Source organism: Anastrepha obliqua, chromosome 1 (assembly GCF_027943255.1).
Source record: "Anastrepha obliqua isolate idAnaObli1 chromosome 1, idAnaObli1_1.0, whole genome shotgun sequence".
In the NCBI taxonomy this organism is placed as follows: domain Eukaryota; kingdom Metazoa; phylum Arthropoda; class Insecta; order Diptera; family Tephritidae; genus Anastrepha; species Anastrepha obliqua.
This window is the reverse complement of record NC_072892.1, coordinates 94,423,480-94,443,287: the sequence shown is the minus strand read 5'-3', so window position 1 is coordinate 94,443,287 and position 19,808 is coordinate 94,423,480. Positions and strand designations below refer to the sequence as shown.

At 37.7% G+C, this 19,808-nt stretch overlaps 1 protein-coding gene and 1 non-coding gene across 4 annotated transcripts in view; both read left to right on the top strand.

The window, feature by feature from the left end:
* LOC129252916 (uncharacterized) overlaps positions 1-5,977 on the top strand; it is a 51,635-nt gene extending 45,658 nt beyond the window's left edge. For all 3 annotated transcript variants that reach the window (XM_054891077.1, XM_054891076.1, XM_054891078.1), the window contains exon 2: positions 4,983-5,977. In XM_054891077.1, the coding sequence (XP_054747052.1) occupies positions 5,001-5,804 (804 nt within the window). In that variant the 5' untranslated portion in view covers positions 4,983-5,000 and the 3' untranslated portion in view covers positions 5,805-5,977. The remainder of the gene's footprint in view (positions 1-4,982) is intronic.
* Trnai-aau (transfer RNA isoleucine (anticodon AAU)) lies at positions 1,466-1,539 on the top strand. The gene has a single exon. It is a non-coding gene; the product is annotated as a tRNA-Ile (tRNA).
* Positions 5,978-19,808: the final 13,831 nt, after the last annotated feature.

The window sequence follows — 19,808 nt, the reverse complement described above, 5'->3', positions numbered from 1 at the left end:
GTGAGCAGGGGCGTTATCGTGACACAAGAGCCAGTTTTTGTTCTTCCACAAATCCGGGCGTTTCTGGGGGATTGCTTGCCGCAAATTGCGCATAACTTGCAGGTAATATTCCTTATTGACGGTTTTACCCTGTGGCAAGAACTCATGATGCACAACGCCCCTGCAATCGAAGAAAACGGTAAGCAAAACTTTCACATTCAATCAAATTTGCGCGCTTTTTTCGGTCTTGGTTCGTGCGGCAGCTTCCATTGAGATGATTGAGCTTTGGTTACCACGTCATAACTATAAACCCACGATTCGTCACCAGTTATGACCCTCTGTAAGAAATTTGGGTCATCGCGGACAAAGCTCAACATCTCATTAGCAATGTTCATGCGATGTTGCTTTTGGTCGAAATTGAGCAGTTTTGGTACGAATTTTGCGACGATCCGTCTCATGCCCAAATCATTGAAAAAAATCGAATGGCACGAGGCAATCGATATGTCTAGGTCATCAGCAACTTCTCTAACGGTGATTCGACGATTGGGTGTTTTCTTTACTTCATCAATTTTTTCGTCTGGGTCTGAAGTGCTCGGGCGTCCGGCCCGTTTTTCGTCGTTCACATCTTCTCGGCCTTCTGAAAACATTTTGTACCACCGATAAACGTTATTTCGGTCCAAAGTAGCTTCTCCGTTCGGAATGCATCCGCGCACTTAATTTCGTTTGTCACACAAAATTGCATACAGGTTCTTTGAGCCATCTTTTTGAAAAGGTAAAAATCAAAGACGAGCCGAAACACGTGCAAGCAAAGCAGCTGTCAACAATTAACTGAACATTCAAAATGGCCGAACTCGTCGGCATGAGTGAGATACAAGAGTACCAACATATCGCCACAAAAAAATCGAAACTTTTTTGCAGACTGAGTAGGGTATTTTCTTCCATATCAAAACAGATTTTGAGCGTTCGTTAAGCTGAGATTTCTTCAAAATTTAAAAAGCCGACAGCAAAAATTTGTTAAAAAATAAATAATGAGTGATAACCGCATATAAAAATGTGCCAAGGAGGGAGATGTGTGTGTAGGAAAGGAATTCAACATGCTATGTGTCACTCAAAGGCGTTTTTGTGTTGTTTTTGTAAAAGCTTGTCATCGTAACGGAAGCTTACATGCCCTTAACTGAATGGTAAATGTGTGCTGCTCAAAAAAAATAATAATAATAAAAAATAAACCACGTATAATATTTGGAGTATGTTTTGTTTAGTTTAAAAAACATCTGCAAATACAAAAGCAGAATTCCTACTATTCACGGTTGTAATTTTGTTTTTGTTATTTACTCGAAGATAAATAAATATTTTATTTAATAATGTAATTGAAAATTTTACACTTTTCTTTAATCTACCACTTTTTTGTCGAACCTACTCTATGGAAAAAAATAAGTGCGGACATTGCTTGGAACAAATATACGTTTGGGCGGGCCATTTACAACATGGCCCATTAGCTCAGTTGGTTAGAGCGTCGTGCTAATAACGCGAAGGTCGCGGGTTCGATCCCCTCATGGGCCACTACCATTCTTTTTTATTTAAATTGCTTTTATTTTTTTTATTTATTTTTTTCAATTTGTTTTATTCAGTGTTGATTTTAGCTATTTTAACAATTTGGCACTTCAGCTAAAAGTAATGATTGTTTTATTAATTGAATTGAATTTTGTTTTCTGAACGCTGTGCCAATATATAATATTTTAACACACGGCTAAAGTGTTTTTTTGTTTTTGGTTGAAATTAAAAAAATTGCTCGAAATTTAAAAATAGAAAAAAAAAAACCATAAATTATAGTAAAGTTTCTAGTGTCATAAGTACACATACATACAATTTTTGGTTTTTGTTTTTAATACTACAGGAAATTATGACATTCAAGCTATCACTTCTAAGCTACAGCTGCATACAAAGAGGCACAAAATTAATTACCCTATCGGAAGATTTTTATTTTTTGCAAGTGGCGTCGTACGTCAATCATATTTAAGACTTGTGCACCAGACAGTTGCAGTATACAGAGAGGTAAATAATGGAGCACTTGACAAAGGTTAAAATAAAGATTTCCAAAAACAATTTTTTTATATACTTAAATCATTCGGCTGAAACGGTGCCTGAGCGCAATTTCTCTTGACTATAGGTGTTCCTTTTGTAAAGATAACGGTAGTCATATGCGTCTTAGGAAAGTCATTTGCAAAAAAAATTTAGAATAAACGAGAATTCAGAGAGATGTTATTAAATATGCAGAAAAATCGTAGTGGAGAAGGTTAAGTGAGAATATTTAATTTTGTTGAAATTTCCTGTACGTCATGGTGTTGATTTTATAGCAGCTCACAAATTTCTTGGTAGAGTTAAGCCATCAGTCGTGGACGTCCATATCATCTAACGGAGAGCCCGAGAAACTACAGTCCATACAGATGGCAGTAAAATAGATTGTGGTGTTGGAGCTGGTATATATACTCACAGACTTGAAATTGAGAAATCTGTGGGTCTCTCTTGCAGTATCGGTAATCACACTATTAGGTACAGTCAAGAGCACAATTTCCCTAAAGTACCTCCGAATTGCGGATTGTAGATGGAGAGACCAGACGAAATGCAAAATTAGCAGATCTTTATGGCCCAACCACAACCTTAAGCAATCTTCCACGTTGATAAACATGAAACGACGGGACGCCTGAAGACTAACGCCAGTCATAATTCGCTTTTGGTTTATCGGAGAACAAGCAGCCAAAATTGGTATCCCTCGCAATACATAATGTCACAGTTGTAAACAACCGGAGAAAAAGGAAACAATCTTCTATTTCCTCTGTGAATGCCCTGCCCTATGGAAGGACAGAATGTTAACCCTAGGCCAACCGCTGTTTAAGAGTCTCGAACACCTGTCTGGCTTAGACGTCAACAACCTAATAAGGTACCTAAATCGCACAGACTGGATATATTCTTGCTGTAAATAACCGTGAAACAAGTTGGTAACGAGGATGTGGCAACAAACATATGTATGTTGAGCATGTCGAGGGTGGTCAGTTCTGGGGTATAAGGAGGATCTCAACATGCTATAGTATCCGTAACACAAACTTTGTGCGGGTGTCATTCGGCCCTCTTAGTGAATCTGTGCTAACATATGAACCTCTTCAGCGTAATTATTACAATGTCCTTATTATATACTTATACATACCTGCATTATGCTCGCACACATACATTCATAACATTTAAAGGACATGCACAAGTGGCACGAAATTTGTAGAATGCGTTTGCCGTTCAAATTTCACTTAAAACTGACCGACGACTTTGCGACCGTGTGTGTGTGTGTGAATATTAATTACAGGTCACTAAAATTAAAAATTTACAATTTATGTGAGACATTGGTCATGTTACGGCTGCAATTAATTTATGCATATTTTACATAGTAGACAGAAGCTTTGTACTGAATGGGTCATACCAGCATGCAACCCAGAAAATAAGAAATTAAAATGAGGCAACTGTGTCTGGCGTTGATGAATGTTACAGCCGGGTATGTGTAGGTGTGCCGTTTTTGGCTCCATACTGAAGGCAATAAACTGACTGGTTTGCCGAGTGGTAAACGCCTAGCGTAAATGAGCTTTAATGTTTAAGTGGACTAGAAGAAAATTAAAATTTTCTGTTTTCATTTAAAGGAATATTATTTTAACTTCAATAATAGACATATCATTTTTGACGTGATAACGTCTTATAATTCGATTTAACAGGCTGCACGCACGAAAAAATGTGTCGTTACCTTGATCATTAGTGTTACCTTGCTCATTTGTCGTTACCTTGCTCAAGCAAACGAACGGCAACGTTCGTCATCTTGCTCTCTCCTACTTAAGTGAGCGTATATATGTATGTATATGCGCATATGTACATATTATATATAAATTCACGTATGTATTTGTATTTGCATATGCCTTCTTATTGATTATTATTAATTTGATTTACTTGAAGAATTTAAAATAAAACCAAGTTTGTTAATAATACCTGTTGTTTTAATGTTATTATTATTAATTTTTTTATTATATATGAAGGAAAAAATGTATGGTATAATAATATTTACCACATACCTTATAAGATATGTTGTATACTAATATATGTATATAAACATGCATATACATATACAATTTCACGCAATTTTCAAAAAGAAAAAATCTATATGTAAAGATGCATACAAGTCATATGGACATATCAAATATACGAATCTATTCCGTACGCAAGCAAAAGTAAGCTAATGTGCTTGAACTGCAAGCGAGAGCGCGGAACAAACGACAAAGAGCACAATCGGCCCCCGCGTTAGGCAGCGTTCGACATCTGGCTCTGTCCTACTTGAGTGAGCATATATATGTATGTATATGCGCATATGTAGGTATATAAATTCACATACTTGTATTTGCATATGCCTTCTTCCTGTGTGCATGGTAATGAACCATTTCTCTGTTGAGAATAGGACGATGATAGAAAAAGTAGGAAATGAAAGGGAGTGTTTCGAGTGTAAAGTGTCTTGAAAAAGTCAAATCGATGATGGTGCGTCTTAGTGTTGTTGACTTATTAACGTCTGATGCACAATCGAAATTGAAGATATCTTTCATGAATTTGATAAATGTTTCGTCATTTTTCACGTTTGTGTAAATGTAACTTGACCTATTCCGTTGCAATTCCATTTACTTCCTCCTCTATATCCATACAAAATATCTATCAAACAAATAAAATTAAAATTTTGTTTTGAAAATTGCAACCATTCCATCAATATTTTCTTATGACGTTGTCACGTTAAACTATCGTCAGTAAACCGACTTTACAGACAACCTCTTTTTTATGGAAATTTCTGTGAAACAAAAAAAGTGCATTTATTCTTTATTATTTATTTATCACAACCACGTGTGTTGAGTTTTCATTAGAACGTAAATTGAAGTTACATATTCGCATTAATAAAACGCCTGTTTTGTTTGTTTTTTTCTTGTTTGCAGCAATTCATCACGATCAACATGGCTGCATCTGTGCTTTTTGCCTGCGGCTTGAGTGAGCAAAAACTGCCAAATTTTGTGCACATCAGCGAAGAGTCGAACGTCGATAGCAGTTTTCTGACCAGCTGCATACTTGGTCAACGGTTGCGCCTCTCTAACGTCGGCACAGTGCTCGTCTGCTTGCAGAACAACTATTATCACTACTTCCGCGCCGGTTTGCGTCTCGGTTATAATGTGAATATTTTCCTTGGCAAAACACTGAATGTTGTAGATCCATTAACGGAAATGGCACGTGAGGGTATCACTTCCAAGTGGCTACAGGACGAACGTCTTGTCACAACACTTCTACTTGACTCTATACGCGATTATGTTAGTGCCAGCGCAGCACAACGCATCAGCGTAACTATAGTAATTGACAATTTGGCGATTTTGTTGAACTTGGGCGCTACCGTGGAGGAGATGCTACAGCTGTGCCATGATTTGGACGCATTGACGAAACAGTATGAGAATGTGTCGGTGATTACGAAAATAAGCAATTGTGATATATATATGCCAATCGATAATAATTTGTCGAAGTTGGGTACGCTGCGTATTCGTGTAGTGCATCTAAAGAGTGGCGTGTCGCATGATGTAGATGGTAAATTGCTGATCGAGCGCGAAGTGATCGGTAGTGAATATGAGAAGCGGGAGCAAGACCAAGAGCAGGAGGAAGAGCAGGAGAATGGCGGGTATGAAATCGAGCGAGTACGCAAGGAAGTGCTTTACAAAGTCAACGACAGGAATGTAAAGATTATGAATCTAGGTGAAGTGGGTGTAAGAATTTGAGGAGGCGCGTATCTGGAACATATGTATCTGATGTAGAAAAAATAAATTTTGACTTACATAGTATTGACTTGTTTAATTTAAAATATGTCAATTACTGCACTTTGTTTACTTAGAGCAATATAATTCAACCTAAAACAAAGTTGGTTATAAATAAAAAGAAAAAAAGAAAGAAAGTGGATGTTTTTTACTGGTAACCGATAGTGCAAGTTGAGCTGTACATTTATCTCGCAACCCGCAAGCTATTATGGTCTTGATAACTTTGCTTTTCTAGATTTTGACCACCAAAAATAAAGTCTTCCCAAAGACGCGCCTAGATGTTGTTTTAAAATAAAACGATTCTTTCAGGTTTCACTCTTTTCATTCAAAACACGGCTCTTAACAATTATATGTGAAAAATTAGTCTAAGGTAAAATCCGCCAAACAATCGATTCATGAATTCCCAAGTGTTTAGAACGTCGAGATATCGATGTTGAAAGTTGTTTAGCAAACGAGGAGGCTTCAATAAGTTCTCGTGTTCGAAATGAAGAGACCATTTAAAAATTTTTTTTTTTTTTCAACCTAGTCCTCTTTTAGAAAGATACACTTCTTTCTTTCAACGTTCCGGCCACTTTTTTAATCCCTCCGAAAAATAGGATTTTTCGAACTCTCCAAAATATGACCCTGTCTCGGAGATGGCTCCCTCGTTTGAATTAAATTTTTTCCTTCAATTTTTTGTGAAGGCGGTCCAATAACTCACTGTAGTATTGGCCAGTCATCGTTCTTCCTTTTTCTTAAAAATCCATGAAGATGACGCCGGCAACAGCCCAAAAAATCGTTGTCATGACCTTTCAGGCCGATGGGACTGTGTTCGCCTTCTTTCGAGCAGGTTCGTCGGGAGAAATACATTGTTTTTATCATTGCCTAGTTTCTGATGAGTAATGATGAATCCAGATTTCATTAACTATGACATCTCTACGCAAATATTATTTCGGATCTTGCTTTAATTGCTCCAACCACTGCTTTGAAGTTAACAGCCGCATCCGCTTGTTGTCCTTCGTGAACAATCGCGGCACTCATCGGGCCGACAATTTTTTCATCGCCAACTTATCATGTAAAATATTAATTGCAGTTCCGGTCGACACACCCATGACCTCTGTTACTTCGCGCACTTTCGTTCGTCGTTCAGCGAGAATCATGTCGTGGACTTTTTGAATGATTTCCTCGGTAACCATGTCTGTCGGGCGTCCTGGTCGCTCCTCATCGGAAACGGATGTTCGCCCACATTCAATTTCGTTGAGCCAATATCTAATTGTGGTCATAGATGGCGAAGCGTCCCCATAGAAAGCATGTCAAATCCAAACTAATCTATAAATCAGTATGAAACTTGTTTTGTCGCCGTTTCATAGATGGCAGCACACGGGAAATGGATTTTGAACTCTGGTTGTGAACATGGCAACGTACATACATATATAAATGATGATTACGCTGACATCCTAATGTGTTAGGGGATCTGCGAGTGTTATTAATAGACGTATCCTTCAACTGAAAACAGAAAAGAAACATTCCTAAACAACCATTCCAAAAAAAGTGGACATACATTTTTTTTTTTAAATCCGGCTCGACAGACAGACAGAGAAAAAACTTTCGGATTAAAAAAAAAAAAAAACTGCATCAAAAATGTAATGAGCTATCATGCAAACCGTGCCGGAAAAAGTAGTTTCGAGAAAAATGCATCAAACTCTCGTCGGGCAGTTATATTTTCTACCATAACTTTATATCTATGGGGAATTTTTACAATCGACTTCCACAGAAATACGCCTAAAACTATAAAGAATAATAATCTGTAAAAAAAGAAACCGATTTTTTTTAAATTCTGGACGTATTTAACCCCTTAAACATAATCAATATTTTACCAAGCTATTGAAAGAATAAAAATGTGTTTATCGGCTTAATAAAATGAGCTGTAATGTTAGAGTTCATTTGGGAAAATGGTCCAATAGATTTTTATAAACTTTTGAACGGTTTTAAATTATTTCTGTAGTAAAGTAAAATTAAATATTGGGTATGGGAATAAGTTTCCGTTCTTTTCCCAGTTCTTCAATTCAGTCCCTCTAAATATTTCAGGACCGATTTAGCAACGTGTGGTCTGGCGTTGTCATGCGGCAAAATCAGTTTGTCATGTCTACCGTACCATTCCGGCCGCTTTACTTTGAGAGCTCCATTCAAACGTATTAGCTGCAGTGGGTAACGATCGCCAGTGATGGCTTCAGGTGGTTTAAGAATGGTTCATAATAGATGATACCCTTCTGATTAATCTGGTGGGATGGATCAACATAACCTTTGAAGCATGAATATTTTTTTTTCACTGTTGTTGTTGTTGTTCTAGCAGCATAAACATTCCCCATATTTACATACGGGGGATGCTGCTGGAGTGACAGCCCTTGGCCGGATATAAATCCTGTCGTAGAAACGTTTTTTTTCGCTGTCGAGGGACGTTCATCTGGCAGACTCCAACATTTTCGACTCTTAGATAATAGACGTTAACATAATAGATACATTTTTGAACGCCAGTGACGATGCGATGCAGAAAACCTCTTCTTTTCTGCCGTTCAAGAAGCATCTCATAAGTCAAAAAACGTCTCTTGATTCCCTCTTCTTCAATTGAGGGGGAACCCAGTTACCTGTTTCCTGCTTTCTGGACCATCTCCATTGCATGCAAACGTTTACCGACGGTTGATCTGTCAACACCCAACTCTTTAGACATAACATCAAGGGTTTAAGGGGAGCGTGATTACCGTAAATACTGATCAATATACGACACGTTTCACCTACAGTTTTCTGTAAAAGGTAATAATGAAGCATGAATTTCCACATTTTTGACGTCAGATGAAAAAGTATCTTTACGCTTCAAACGAATGTCAACTACAGCGATCGAGGCCTCGCATATACGCTTTCAAATCACCGGTATATTACTAGAGCGAACACAAAAATAGTATCAGCAGCGACACCTCTTTTACGAGCGCGGAAACTTATTCCCATACCCAATTTAAAATTGTTCTAAACATTTTCAGTGTGCGACCACCTCTCTCCTCGAAGTTTATACGCTACCGACTGTGTTATTTGTATTTTGTTGTGTTTATTTTCGCTTTAAGTATTTTAATCTATTTGGCAAAATATTTTACAGACACTTTTTTCTTTAGAAAGTTTATTTTACTTTGCACTGTGCATTTATAACCAGACGAAAGTAATAGATTCCCCACGCATGAAGCAATGAATAATTCATGCGCATTCAAACATACATACATACATACATATCTACATAAAAGTTGTATCTATGTTACGCTTTCATTTACACCCGTCGGTGAAATCAGATTAAAAATTCGAAAAGGGATTTTCTAATAAGGCCATTAGCAGCCAAGGCGGGGGCGCGCCAATTTATTACTAAAAAGCAATGAATCGAACAATTTTCGGTGAAGTTACAAATTAAATTTTGAATTTCATACAGCTGCGCTCAAAGGTCGATATGATGGCGCCTAGCCTGGCTGCCGACGGATGGTCAATTAAATGAATGAAAGTGTAGGTGAAATATTTTCCCACCAAACAAAAGTTGTCGAAATTTGAAAGAATGGAAACAAAGAATATTGACGTGACTTCTAAAGTATTTCTAAACATAATTATTGAATTATTGGTTCGAAAGTAATCATATTTAAATTGGAAGTATTGATGAACAAGTATTAGAAAGTCAAGTCGTTCACTCATTTCAAGAGAAAGTGGAACAATTACAAAAATCGCCATACTGGTTCACAACAATAAAAATTTGCCTTTTTTTTGGCTATAAATTTATAAGTAATGATTCTCAGGAAGGGCTATAATATATATTATCTTCCATCCACAGCCTACTTGGGTCTTCATTCAAGGCGCAACCGCAAAAGAGTTATTTTCTTAAGGAAAATCAAACAGTAAAGATCAGTCAATTATGGATATATAGTAATCTTGGGAGGAATTGAAAGAGGACGCCCTAAGGAAAATCAAGTTAGCCTGTCCGCTTGATTTATGATTATAGTCGATGCAAATGTTAAGCGTCACGTTGTGCCTCCCATCGTACGAACCCAGTCAATTTCGCCTTTATTGGTGTTTGGCTGAGCTCGTCCTTCTATTTGTGATGTGTGTTTTGATGCTGTACCACAATTGGCTAAGCATGCCAAATCATTTAAATGGAGTGGCATCTGCCTCGTGTTGGAGCTTAAAGTATCAGCGAGTCAGAGACTGACAGAGTCTTATTATTATTGGGCCATACCGCCATAATGCTTGACCGCAGGCCTAATATTGAAGGCCTCTGATGAATATGAGTATATCTTTAGGCTTTTTGTTCCATATCGCTAATCGAGTTAGAGTCATACTACCTATATGTACGCGTCTTCATTTTGCAAGAGAGTTGCATATACGCAAATAATGTGATCAGGGGAAGACTGCAATGCCCGTATAGTATGCAGTGAGAGTTCGCAAGTTCTCTCTATCCAGGTTTGAAAGCCTACCCGACTAGAATTACAGTGGAGGCATGCTGAAGAATCAGTTAGGCCCGAATTAGGCAGGCCTTACTGAGGCACGCCTCACTATTACCTTACCAGGCCCACGTTAGGCAATGCAAAGATTGACATGCCAGAATAATACCAAATTTGTTTGTGGTCCCGAAAATCTGCGGCAGTGTCTCACTTAGGCATAAATTGGAATCCCTAACTGATTTGTAGAAGGGCATCCGGAGTATTACCGAAGTTCGGTTTTTCAAACCTGCGCCTAATGAGGCAGATGTGTGGCGATACCTTTCGGGACTTGGGCCTAGTTTGGCTGCCTTATGAGGAGCAAATTTGGAATGCGGTCTGCCTTATTTGCGCCTAATCACAGCCTTACCAAAATTTCATGCTTTTCTGAAGTGAAGGACAAACTGTTTAGCCTGCCGCTGTTCTGGTTTCTCCATCCAGAGTCTTGTGAATTTCCTATCAGCGCATGGATCATGTAGGAGATAGCGCCAAATATAACATTTAGGTGAAACTTTCGACAAGAAGCGAAATTGGATATGAATGCAGAGAACAGAGTAAGGAAAGCTACTGTAACTATATTTTCGTTCAAAAAGGACGAAAGTGGGGTCTTTCTGGTCTTTTTCTGAAGGTTACTCATTGGCTGTCTAGTACCGTCTGCCCTATCCTTCTTTACGGGATTATATTCTGATGAACTGCTGTCGACACGACTACGACTAGTAACAGGCTTCAGAAAGTTCAACATATGGCTCTTATACCTGATAATCAAAAAGCACCGTTAATGTTTAATTTAAACGAGCCACGCACGTGGGCACCGGTCCATATGTTTTTCTCAGTTGGTAGGACTGTAAGACACACATCTGTCACTTTTTAGCGCCATCGGATCATTAGTTTCTGCCTGTTTATGCCTGTTTGCTTACATCAGTCAACTTTTTTCAATTTGTCGCATTTTACCATGGATAATTTGGTTGAACAAAGAGTTTGTTTGAAATTTTTTGTTGCGAACGAAATTGTGTGTTCCAATGCACTGAAAATGTTGCCATCGATGTCGAACACGGATGAAAACGTGAAGAAAGTGAAAGAAATCGTGCTTGAAAATCGCCATACCAGCTTAACAGAGATTTCTAGTGGACTTGGCATTTCATATGACGGCACAACACATTGTGGTTGTTGTTTTGGGTATGAGACGCGTTACAGCCAGGCTCGATTCGAGGGACCTGAATTTCGTGCAAAAACACCAAAAATCGAAGAAAATGCGACGAAGGAGCTGAAGGCCATCCCTTCATCGGCCTACCAGTGGTGCACAGTGGAATGGGTTAAACGTTGGCACATGTGTGTTGCTACAGATGGGTCATATTTTGAAGGAGATAAAATAAATTTGCCTGAAATTTAACTCTGGTTTGCTTTATTTAAACATTCCCGGTGCTTTCTGATCATGAGGTATGTACCAAAGGCGTTCTAGAACAATATCCCTTGATGCTCTGAATATTATTTTTTTCTTACCTCCCCTAGACAAGGTTGATAAACAGTATGCAGGCAACAGTGCTGCTCGGTTTGCCAGATTTAATCAATTTAGGTGTTGGACATTCGGCCATAACACAAATCTTATGGGCTATTATTTGGTTGAACCATTTTTTAATAGGTTATTTAGTACTAGATTTCCGGCAAGACTAAAGTAAGTTGACAATATACCTTTACTGATGGCTCGAAGCTTGGCGTTTACTGTAAAAAGCCAAAAGTAAGCATTTCGTCCTCCTAATAACTGCTACGTATTTCAGGCTGAAATTCTAGCCAATAATAAGGTAGCTAAAATGGGGCTACCTATAGAAAAATCTATATTTATTCTGATAGCCAAGCGGCGATTAAATCTGTGGGTAGGATTGTCATTAGTTACATCATTGCTATCCAATTCCGGACATCCCTTAAGAGATTACGGAATATTTCTGCATCCACTTGATTGGCTGCCAGATCATAGTAACATACAATGGGATTGTAAGCCAGACGAATTAGCGCGAGAGGGCAATACCACTCGCATCCCTCTTGATAAGGAGATTGAAGATATACCCCTTTCAACCTACAAAAAGCGTGATGGAAATAGGATTGTCACCTTAGTCAACACGAGATGAGCTGGTACTCTGACATGTAATGCTGCAAAAAAATTGGCCAGAATGGGACGTCAGGAGCTCAAGGTGCTACCTAAACGGTCAGGAAAAAACATGTCTATGTTAGTTGCTTTGATCACAGGCCACTGTCTCCTAGGTCGATATGCCCTAAGATTGAATGTACCTCATTTCGACTATTGCAGAAGCTGTAAGAATGAGAAGGAGGTGTGGCATGCCAGTAGGGGAAGATACTTTGACTTATCATTCTTGAATGATATCGCTTACATTAGGGATATATGTGTCAGCCAGATCAATGGGTGCGCACTTAAAACAAAATGGTTTAACGAGGAGTAGTAGGTAAACTGCTATTGTGGTATCACAATGGATTGGATCTGTCTAAGAGAGTTGGTTTAAAGACCTACTGCCACTTCCACTTACCTACCCACCTACCTTGTTTTTTCGTTTTCAATGGAGCTGTAAGGGAAAGCTCTTCTTGTAGACTGGGTATAAATAACTCGTTGCGTTGTACAATATGTATACTATTATCGACTCAAAAATACGAAAATATGTTAACAGACGTCTGTGCGTGCCCAATTTCGTATTACAACAATTGCTAACGCGTAGGAGCGTAGCCACTGATAGAAACCGTGACTGCCTGTCGGCCCTTGAGATAACAAACTTTGCGATGGTTGTGATTGATAGTGAAATGATTGCTAAAGTTTTCGTTAACTGGAAAAGTCGTAAATTTGTGTTGGAAGTGTGTGCGGTGTGTGCATGTATATAGGTATGATGGGAAACTGCGGGTGTGGAATTGGGGGTATTTTATTAGCTTTTGAAAATTGTTGTTTTTCTCTCACCATAATTGAAGTATGTACGACTCATCATTAATTTCTGAAAATATCTATGGAATTACAAGCGGATTAACTAGAGGCAACTGAAGTATTGTGGTAAAAATATTAGACCCACGATACCAGGCAATTCATTTTGTGAGGCCTGAAGGTGGCGCCTGAATAATAATTTAGTTTTTGTAGGGCACCAACAATTCAGCCTAAAAAATCGTTTGTGTTTTTTTAATTCTGAATTATTATTATTTTTTCTTCTTACCTGCCCGGCCAATAACTATCCGGTTATAAAGGCTACAAAAACTTCGCAATGGACGATTAAAATCTTCTATATTCGGTGCAATTAAATTTGGCTAAAATTTCGTTCCAAAAATTATACATACGTGGGGTGCCTGTAATAGAAGAGTACATAAACCTAACGCCTACAACTCCTAGTTGTGTATAGTAAATACTTTCGATTGCTTCATCTTTCGTGCACAAATTATGCACTAGAAGAAGTGTGCAGGAACCGAAAAAAGCAAAAGCTTCTGAATTCGCTAAATATCTTTTAGATGTTTTTCAACCATTTCCTAGTAAAAGCCCAGTAGCTGATACAGAAATATGCGAGTTTCTCTCAACTTCTTTCCAAACGGATTTTCCAGTTCAAAAATTTACTTGAAAGGAAATAAATGGCACAATATGCAAAGCATTAAATCTAAACAAAGACCGGGGTACGATTTCATAACGACCGAAGTACTGAAGGAACTACCTACTTGCGGCTTTAAGTTCGTCATGTACCTATACATTTAATGCGATGATTCGAACAGACTATTTTTCTGTGCAATGGAAAGTAACGGACATAATGCTAAAAAATGAGTTAAGGAAACGTCCAGCAAGGGTTTTTAAGCATCCATAAAAAAGGATTCCAGGAAATATGATATTTTATAAGGATACCAAGGACTTTGGCAGCAGGGCCTTATCGTTTTCTGGTACACTTGATTGTCTATTTGCCTATCTATCCATCTATCTAACTATTTTTATAATATGGACCCATTTGCCTTAAGAGTGCCATACGATGCTCCGATTGCTGTGGTAATGAGGACTATACCAGAGATTTGTCCTTATTAATATTAAGAACTTTGCCTTACAATTTTATGTATTCTCAAGGCATAGCGCCTAAGGTTATCAAGTTTTCCTATGTATATGGATTACATGTATATGTATTACACGTAATTTTCTAAAGGTGGTCTTTTCTTATAAGACAACTAGATTTCTTTTCTATAAAAACATTAGCCGTTAGAAGACAATTAAACCAGTGTGTCTTGAGGCAAGTATAATTATTTGAATACCCTTTTAGTAGGAATACGGTGAACCGGTGGACTTCAGATTGGTCACAGGTTACCTTATCGATCACAACTAACCGACTGCATTCACATTTACTACGGATATTTTCGTCTACTACAACAGAATTTAATTTTTGCCTGGATGATAATGAGACTCTCAATAAATTTGTTGTGAATGGCTGGTCTTGCCTCGGACTTCGATGTATGTTTTTGAAGAAAAATGTAGATAATTCTTTGGTGGTCAAGGTCAATCAAGGCCTGTAGGGACAGTCAAGCTACTCCAAAGGCCTTAAAAACCATTTGCACCTCTTCGAAAATTGTTTAAAAATGCAAGTAGAGACTAAGCTCCTTTGCAAGATGTAATGAGGGACACTGGTTGCCGGTTCATGGATTGCCGGGACACTGTAGAAGCAACGAATTGGTTTATAAATTTGCGAACTTTGTGCCCAGTTTAAGTGGAGCCGATTTTAAGCTTAATAAAAGCAGTAACAGTCGGGTATATCAAGGAGGTACATCAAGGAAGGCTCTCTGTAATAAAGCTCAATAGCTGGTGCAATATAGTGTCAATATTGCAAAACAACTTAGTGGTTCCTGAAATGGTCTGAGAGTTTCTCTTTCACTCGATAAACTGTTAAGATTCATCAAAAAATCTAGGAAGTTCCCAGAGGAGTAATCAATCCCTACCGCATTTTTCCAATTCTGCCTCTTGGTCTTAAGTGCAATAGGCAAAATTGCCTAAGTGCTTGGATATTATTACCATTTCATTCCATGGTTGCTAAGAATGCGGCCATCAAGAATGTTTTTGCTTCCATTAAGAATTTTGGAGCAGAATTGAATGCAGCAAGGCAAGCTTTCGTGCTGGACAATGACCTTCTGCTCATCCGTTCCTGTTTTAACCAATGACTGAGTGGTGCCACAAAGCCCTCAGTTTATTCCTGTATATGAAAATACTAAAATGTCTTTGAAAACCATTAACGACAATTTAAAATGCAAAAAAGTGCTTGTAAAAGTATTGAACGAAGTATATATGTACGGTGTATAGGTTGTAAATTTGGCACACGGCCATTCATCCAATAATGAAAAAGAATTTCCATGAATGAAATGGGAAAGCCTTCGTAAATATTGATATGCGTAAGCGCTTTTAGACAGCTTTATATTGGCTTGTTTGCCGGTGAATATCCTTGCGGTCATAATTCGTTCCATATAAGAGCTAGCAACAATTTGGCTTGATCAACGGTCGCCTACAATGCTCACCAAAACCGAAAAACAAAACCAATAAATTCGAAGCGCTGATAGCAACCAACGGAAAACATAAAAATGACAGCGACAGAAAAATCGTAAAGTGGCTGCCTTGAAAAAGGAAGGAAATCCAATGCTATTAACACCGACTGCGTCTCTTTCCTGCCTTTCTTTCTACCTTTCCTCTTTTCTTTGCGCCAATCATCCTACGTTGTGAGTGCGTCAGTGGACAATTTATGTTAGTCAAATGCGTTCGCGTGGCCAACATTAAATCAGAACGATTCAATGGAAATTGTTAGCAGCTGCAGGCTATTTCCGTGTGTGTGCGTAGTAGACTGTTATTATTGCAGCAAACTTCTTATTGCTCTCCTTTTTGCGTATCATTCCTTTTGCATGTTCTTTGCAATTGGAATGTTAGTATGTGTTTTATGTCGACAAAGTTGTCTTGTAACTTTTTGAGTTGGTGCCATGTTGTGAACACCAGCTGCACGCATAGCTTTGCCTTCGTCATATTTGCTAAAACTTTTACGGCGAATCCAGGTGAAGAGCAACAGTTGTGATATGAGATTGAGAGAGGTATAAAAGTTAATGATTTTGAATATCGTTCGTAGAAAATACACACAGTTGAGAGATCTCAAAAAATTGTGCGTATAGTGGTGCGACTACTGGGCTTTCAGTGAATTTGACAGAATCAGTTGTTCGGCTGGCATAGCCGAGTGGATTTATGCGCGACAGTTTCGAGACCCTGGGCACAAAACACCAATTGATAGAAAAACTTGCTCCTAATAGCGGTCGTTCCTTGGCACCCAATGGAAAAGTTCTGCCATGCGCATTTTTGCCATGAAAACGCTCCTCAAAAAAAAAAAAAATTATCTGCCATTTCGAGGCAGCATAAAACTGTACTATATGCCCTCTATTTTGTGGAAAATTTCAAAACGCACACCATAAATAGGAGGAGAAGCTCGACCAGACAACAAAAAAGGGCAGAAGCGTAAATTACATATATACAGTTACGGTCAAAACTCTCCGTACGACTCATTTTTTCTTAATTTCTTCCGATCTAAAGGATTGAAAAGAAGTGTAATGATGCAGTTTTGTTTTAAGTCTAATTATATAACAAATTAAAAAAAAAATATTTTCAGTATTTACTTTAAAAGTTATTCACGAAAAACCAAAAAAATGCAATGACAAAAGTGTAAATACCAACTTAGAAAATAAGAATTATCTAAGAAAACTGATTAAATTTGTAGAAATTAATATTTTGTTGGGCCAGCACCAGCATCGATGACTGCTTGCAAACATCTGGGTATTGAAGCTGCTAAATTTTCAAGCTCCTCCACCGAGGTATTCTGCCATTCTTCCAGCAACTTCTCTTTGAGGATTGGAGCACTAGTAATAGAGTGCTTTCAAATCATTCGCTCCAAAATTTCCCAAACATGCTCAATAATGTTTAAGTCCAGGCTTTGTGGAGGTGAATATATGTAGTTGCCGTGGAGCATAATACAGCAGCCAGTCCTTCACGATTTGCGCAGTATGCTTTAGGTCATTATCTTGCTTAAAGATCCAGCTCGAGCCTAGGCCTAGTTTGTCCTTTGTTCCAAAATGCTCCTGTATTGGAAGCGATCTATATTATTATTAAGGGCCTTACTTATTGTACATGGGTGGACAACAACTTGGGACCTCTCGGCTACCTCCTGCCCCAATTAGTGGCATGTATTTTAGGATTCTAATCCACTGCTTTGCAAAAAAGGATACATCTCTTCTTGGGCCGGCCACTACGCGTCTTACTCTCCAGAGAATTTGATGTTTCAAAGTTTTTACAAATAGTTTGTTCCGTATACTTGCTTAAATGCAATAAATCAGCTATTTCACCAAAGGATTTCTTATTACTTCTGTACTCAACAAATAATTTTCTCAAAGCAGTAGAGATTTGCGGAGCGACATTATTCCGATCGTACACTTTTTCAAAAGACAGAATGCCATAAATTTAAAGAAGAATGCAAAGTAGAACCACGAAATAAAACAAACGGTACTTTATAGTTAAGTTTTCGCAGAAAAGAAGAGCAAAAGAGGTGTCTTAATATATCGGGAGAATTTAAGAAGAAACGGGTCGTACGAAGAATTTTGTCCGCAACGTGTATATTTTGTTAATACATATATACTTGTATATATGTATATAGTTGTTGAGCTAACGCTCTCTGAAGATTTTTATTTACATTTGTTTGTTTCCAAACAATGTTTTCCTTTATGTTATCTTTCATATTATTTCTTTTGTTTACCTTAACTATAATTTTTTTACAAAAGCTAATTATTAATTCACATTCCCTTTTCAATTCTCTAGCGCGTTTTGTGTGAGCTTGTTTGAATATAAGGCGAATTTTCCTTTTTGTTTGTTTAAATTTAGCATAAAATTTAGGAACTGGGACTCATTTGTGCGAGCTCTAATTTAAATTTAAAGCATTGCTTGTGCCAATTTTACAGAATTTGCGGTCCAACGTGAAAACCATACCCAAACTTTTTATATTAACATTCGTTTTGGCCTGTACATGCCACTATAAAGCGGTACAAAAACAATAATCGGAGAGTATAAAGAGAGGAGACGTCTTTAGGAGGTCTCAAAAAAGCGTTACTTCCTGATTTTTTGTATATTACAAATCGAGCGACGTAAAGAAACCGAGTCTTTTGACTTATTAAAGTGGGCTCCACGTCTATTTTACAACATTTTTGAATAAGTGTAGATAAAGGGTTTTCCAATAGCAGGTGTTATTTTGAATAGCCCGCCATTTCAGTAGATGTCACTTTTGAAGCTGTTATTTTTTGATATTTGACAAGTAGAAACTACGCTATTAATAAAAATGGAACGGTATACGCTTAAACAACGCATTGAAATGATTAAAATTCACTATAAAAATGGTAAAAATTTGGCAGAGACGGTTCGTAACGAACATTTTTGGGTCATCGTGAAGCATCTTGTCGGACCGCAATACAGAAATTGGTGAAAAGAGCTCGAATGGGACAAGTTAGCGATGTGAAGAATAAAACCCGTGCACGTCGCTCCAGAACAGCGGAAAATATTGCTGTTGTTGCCGAAAGTGTTGAAGAACACCTACGTTTGTCCATTCCTCGTCGTTCCTTGGAATTAGGCATTTCACAAATGTCATTACACCGTATTTTGCATAAAGATTAGGGTCTTAAGGCTTATAAAGTCCAGTAAACACAAGAAATCAAGCTGGGCGATCATCAACAACGTTGTGTCTTTGGTGATTGGGTCGTTGAAATGCATGAAAATGATCCGGAACTCCATCGAAAAATCATATTGAGTGATGAGGCCCATTTCCACCTCGAAGGCTTGCTCAACAAGCAAAATTGTCAGATCTGGGGCTTAGAAAATCCAAGAGTTATTGTTGAAAAGCATCTCTATCTTCAACGTGTAACTGTTTGATGCGGGTTATGGTCCGGCGGAGTCATTGGGCCTAACTTTTCCGAAAATTAAGCTGGAGAACAGTTACGGTGAATGGGTTGCGTTATCGAGAGATGATTAACGATTTTTTATGCCCGAAATTGGATGGTATTGATCTATACAACGTTTATTTTCAACAAGACGGTGCTACGTGCCACAAAAGCAACGAAGCCATTGATCTTTTACGGGAATAACACCTCTTATTGGAAAAACCTTTATTAGGTAGGTAGATAGGTTTCTTAGAACATCGTGCCAAAAAAAGGTTTAAAAATATATATGCGACGTATGGTTATGTTCCATAACTTTAAAAAATCGTGCAAGTTGAGAAATTCTAAAAATTTTTCCATAAAAAAGAGCAAAAGATTTAATAATGAAATTCATATTACACAAGAATTAAAAACAAAAAAATCATTTTTATTACAAAAAAAAATTAAATTAGTGAACAGTGAAAATTTAAACCATAAATACAAAATGTGTTGTATAAAAATTCAAAATGAAATTGGAAAAACAACTAACTTTGCAACT